Source organism: Anoplopoma fimbria, chromosome 12 (genome assembly GCF_027596085.1).
Source record: "Anoplopoma fimbria isolate UVic2021 breed Golden Eagle Sablefish chromosome 12, Afim_UVic_2022, whole genome shotgun sequence".
Classification (NCBI taxonomy): domain Eukaryota; kingdom Metazoa; phylum Chordata; class Actinopteri; order Perciformes; family Anoplopomatidae; genus Anoplopoma; species Anoplopoma fimbria.
The window spans coordinates 12,538,871-12,544,220 of NC_072460.1; the positions used below are offsets into that span (position 1 = coordinate 12,538,871).

Here is a 5,350-nt window from a genome sequence, read left to right on the forward strand (position 1 = left end):
CACTCTAGTAGTATAGTCTTGCATAGGCAAACATATCTCTACAGCACAGTAGTATTATGACAGCATCATAAAATGAAAATACTCAAGCAATGTACAAGTACCTCAGAATTGTACAGTCAATGTTCCACCACTGGGGGCAACTTTTTTGTTTACATTTGGTTCATGAAATGTCCACCAATATGAAATTCAAACCAGTCATGGGTCAGTGTTTGTTTGCATCACACGGATGTGCATCACCCAGTGGGAGTGAGTTGCTACTTTTCTTATTTTTGACGTCACATATCTCTCGGACATAAACCAACCCATTTGCACCCATATACGGGGAAAGAAAACGCCTACACTTACCGGAAATAATGGAAAACACACGAGTCAGTAAAAGTACAGAAGACTGCGCCATCTGCTTGGACACAATTCAGGAGAAGAAAACGCTAAAGTGCCATCACTCTTTCTGCTCTGTGTGTATAGACTCGGTTTTCAAGTTTAAGCCCGCGTGTCCGTTATGCAACACCTACCACGGACAGTACACGGGGACCCAGCCCGAGGGCACGATGACGGTGATGCGCAGCTGGCAGCGCCTGCCTGGCTTTGAGGACTGTGGATGTATTGTCATACAGTACAGTTTCCCAGCAGGGATACAAGGGGTGAGGCTGACACGAGCAGTCAACACATCAACAGAGCGAGTGCTGGCGTACATTGACTAAACCTCTCTCAGCTGGTTGTGTCATTGCATCTGTCCACCAGAGAGCGAGCTTTGTTGTTGGTCTCAATCCGACTGACCTGCATGGACGCATTAAGGCATCTGGGTAGTAATTGTACGATATGATGACCTCCAATTCTGTTTGAGGCGTTTAATAAATTGAAGAGCAGCTCCTTGAATATATTGACAGATATAACAATGACACTGTTCTGTTACATAATATGTAAGATAAAGCCAACGGAAAAACTGATGAGTCAAATGGGGCAGCAGATAATGAGTATTTAATTATCAGTTAATCTGCTGATTATTTTGATTGAATCATTGGTAATTGTTCAGTCTATGAAACGTGAACAATTGTGAACAAATGTGTATCAGGGTTTCCCCTAGCCCAGATTTTGGTCCTCAAATTAGAAGTCGACTGATATTGGATTTATAAAGTCTGATATAACGATAATTTGGAGCAGGGATTTATTTTTTGGGGATTAAACGGCCAATACCTATCAGAAGCTGATAGTGTTATATATTGGATAGATAGATTTGTGTGTAGAAAAACTGAAAATAGGTATGAAAGGACTTGTCAGCCAAGTTGTTTAAGACATTTTCTAACCCCATCGCCAGAATGATGCACTGGAGGTTTTCTTCATGAAGTGAAGAATTGCATTCGGAAAAAATATCTCAAACAATCTCAATAGATAAATAAAATGTTATTTAAAGTCTGTCATGCAATTATGGCTTGAGTGCTAAAAGAGGGCACACACATGCCAAAAAGAATTAGACAAAAGCAAATGTTTAAAAGCTAAACATTGATTTTCATCTTGGGTGCACATAAAAAAAAGAAAACATATAATTAACGACCTTGTGATCAAAATGTCCTACAGAGGACATGATGTAAAAGGAAGTGGTGTGTGTGTGTGTGTGCGCGTGTACTAGGAGAGGGAAAGCACCTGAGAGGGGTTATTAGACTTGGATGTTGTGCAACCCTGAAGGCATCTTAACGTTTCTGAAGTGTCTGTCTTACAGTAGAAACAATCCCAAACGTTGTCCTTGTTTAGTTCCTATATGGAGATGTGAGAATGAGCTCTATTCTATAATACAGATATTATTGTCGTTTATTAAAAAATGCATCAATGTCTTGGTCATGTAAAGATGTATTGCCACAATTCCTAATCACAAGATTTAAGTGTTATCACAACTGTTGAACAGTGTATGTTACATATATGCTGCTGTTTACCATATTACAGCCCGAACACCCAAACCCAGGGGTGAGGTACAGCAGCACCTCTCGTACCGCCTTCCTGCCAGCCAGCGACGAGGGTGAAAAAGTCCTGAAGCTGCTGAGGAAAGCCTTCGACAGGAAAGTCACCTTCACCATCGGACGATCTGTCACGACAGGCCTCAACAATGTCATCACCTGGAACGACATTCACCACAAGACCAACCTGGGTGGTGGTCCACAATGGTATGCACATCATTGCTGTATAAATATATATACTTTTTTATAGTATATATAGCAAATATATGAGATTAATTTGTCTTGTTTAATAAAAAATATTTGTTATGCAAGATCTTAAGTTTTTCCTACATCTCAACCTAATCAGGTGTAGTTTTTAATAAATGCTTGCTCACAATTCTTTTGAGTGAAAAGATGGAAAACACAGTATAGTATAGTTATGTTCGCACACCAGTGCTTTGAGTTAAATGCTAAAACATAATGTATAGCTGAGGTCGATGGGAATGTGGTTAGTATCGGGTGTAGAATGACTGTCATTACTGTACGAGGAGTATGCCGGAAGAGTCCACTTCAATTGTGAGCTGTTGTAGACAACAGGTGGTGTGGCAGGTGAGGCTGACACAATCAATGCTGGTTTTATATAAAAAGAGAATATGTTGCATGTATTATCACCATACAATGCACTTTATAAGCTACTCTATAACCCACAAGAATTAACATCATTCATCATTCCTACATAACAAATAACTCAAGCATCAAGGTACTGCAAACATAAATAAACTAAGAGCAAGGAAACTCCATTTTTCACTCAGACCAACAGTTGTTTCCAGTAGAGAGGGCTGGGTTCTGCTGCAGGTTGTGCAAAGTGCTCACACCTGAACCCAATCTATATTAAGCCTCTGATCAGGCCAGGCCTCTCCCACTAGCTGGTCCTGGAACACCAAAGTTAAAAAGAAAAATGAAGATGTCTACCAATTTTACATTTGTTAGTCCTCTGTTGGAGGAGTAAATTCCACAGTAGGTTGGAAGTATTTTTTTTATCCTTGTTTGAGAGATGTACTTACTACATTTTTACGTTTGTCTTTTTGTATTCCAGTTTTGGATATCCAGATCCAGACTATTTGTTCAGGGTTCAAGAGGAGCTTCGTCTTAAAGGAGTAACACAAGATGACTGATGGGTGAAGACAATCGGAGGACATCCTTCAAATGGATTTGACTCTTCGTAGTGTTACAAACTCTCTGATTTTAAGTCTGCATGTTTTGCAGTCCTCAAGCGAGGATCATCATCACTGAGATGTTTTTATTCTATAAGGGTTAGGGGCTTTTTCCAAAGAGTTTTAAACTGTCAACTAACTAAAAAAAAGAATTTAGTCAGTATATGTTATGTCATCCAACAAAACAAAGATCACTGTACAGTTGGTTAATACAATTGGTTATGCTACTAATCATCAGATTTCAATCATGTAAATATCTTTTGTAACAATGGATCACAGGTCTGCTGCCCAAAAGCAGACATAGGAGACAGAGCAGGTGGAAGCACTAGGTTACGTTTCCTTTGGCTGTGTAGCCAAAGATGTAGCTTATTTTTCCGTACCATAGACCGCCATTGTTGTCCAAAACCTAATATAAATCATTGGGGACATGTTCCTTCATTATAATGAACACGGACACTGTAGTTTGTATTAAGGTGATACCACAAACACAATCCTGTTGCTGTTAATATTCACAGCACCACATTCGTGGCTGAAAATAGTCCCCAACAATGCACCATTTACTCCTGTTTGAGTAACATTAGTTCAAAACTACAGTATCCAGTTTTTAAAATAGTTTAAAAAAAAAAGAAAAACATACTGTGTCACAGATTTAAAGATTTATATCTCCAGTAATAAAGAATTGGCTCAGGTATTGGTTACGTGAGAGGCCGGGGAAGTCAGAAAGTATTGACAGATTGACAATAACCAACATATTGAATATCTGTCTTTATCATACAGAACCTTTAATACAATCTTAATTCATTTTCTGCATTTATATAACCTTTAATATCAGTCAACATACTAGTGTCAAACATGAAGAGCAGCAAACAAAAGAAGTTAGCTGAAGTCCAGTCACGTATCTATCAAAGTGATTAGTCCCAAAACATCTTTTACATCTTTTTATAACATATTTTTCAGTCCTGTCTTTGCCTGTCTGGTCCACTAGAGTGCGATGCTCTCCCATTGGAAGACCATATCATTGCGTCTGCTTGGTATGCAGCTGTATCATCATCACAAACCCAGAGTCCAGCAGCACCTCCCAAACATCGTCGCCCAAAGTCGGTGACGGAGCAGAGCATCTGCTGTAGATGATGAGTCATGTGTTTCTATGGTGCTCGGGGGAGTTTTAGCAGCTGAACTTGCATTGTATGTAGGTTATCACCTTGTGTTTGACCATCGTCTCTGGCTGTCTGATTGCAGTGCAAACACGGTTAAAGCTGACTTGTGGTAGTTGCATGCAGAGACGGCAGAGGATTCAATTTAAAGATTAACAAAGATAAAATAGGTTATTGCTCATCCGTTGATGAATTTAATGTTAAATGTGTGACAAGTGTCCTCAGCATCACTAGCACAAAGAAACCTGGAAAAAGCATTTCTATTGGCTCCCATCTCTTTTCATGCAGCAATGCAGGATGCACATGCTCTGTTTTTGCTTTTTCTCAGGGCTCTCTGAGCAGCATCCATTTGACCAAGTTACAACTGAAATTAAGTTTATCCAGATGATCTTCTTCTTAATGGCGACAGTACAGAGTTATGGGAAGAGGAAATGCCTTTTAACCTATATTTCTATATCAGAAAGCTTAAACATGTGACAAGGCGGAGTTACTGGGCTCGGCCTCTTTAGCACTCTGTTGTTTAGCGGCTGGAGGCATTTCTGTGGACCAGGATCTCAGGGCATCTGCTGCTCTCACAAAGCAGACCAGGAACCATCTGGTCAAATGCACCCCCCCCCCCCCCCACCCCCCACCCCACCCCCATTGCCTTTTCTCCCATAATTCACTCCACCCATTTCTTATTATTATTCTGTTTCCTCTCTTGTCCCTGTTTTCTATTAACTGCTGCCTATGGGTTTTTTATCTACTAATTATTTTCCTTTCTGCGGTAGTAGCACATACCTGATACAACTTTATGAGCATTTTATCACATAATTGCATATATTGTTGTGATTTATTACTATGTTTAAGACCTTTTAACAGAAGAATGACTTAAAGTGACAGACTGGAGAACTGTCTCTGTAAGTAGTGGAGCAGATTGTGACACAAAAAGAAAATGGAGCACTCTACAAACAGAGAGTTACTCTGAAAATGTAACCTACATTTGAACACAAAATATTCCATGTGAAATGCTGAAGACGGTTTCCTGAAGAAGACATCCTTCCACCTGACTGTA

General features: G+C 39.7%; 1 protein-coding gene across 1 annotated transcript; it reads left to right on the forward strand.

Annotated features, from left to right (window-relative positions):
- Window positions 1-254: 254 nt before the first annotated feature.
- Window positions 255-4,920, forward strand: LOC129100035 (probable E3 ubiquitin-protein ligase DTX3). Its single transcript, XM_054609537.1, has 3 exons — window positions 255-641; window positions 1,939-2,156; window positions 3,025-4,920. Exons 1-3 carry the CDS (start codon window positions 354-356, stop codon window positions 3,101-3,103), a joined length of 585 nt encoding a protein of 194 aa, XP_054465512.1. The 5' UTR covers window positions 255-353; the 3' UTR covers window positions 3,104-4,920.
- The last annotated feature ends 430 nt before the right edge of the window (window positions 4,921-5,350 follow it).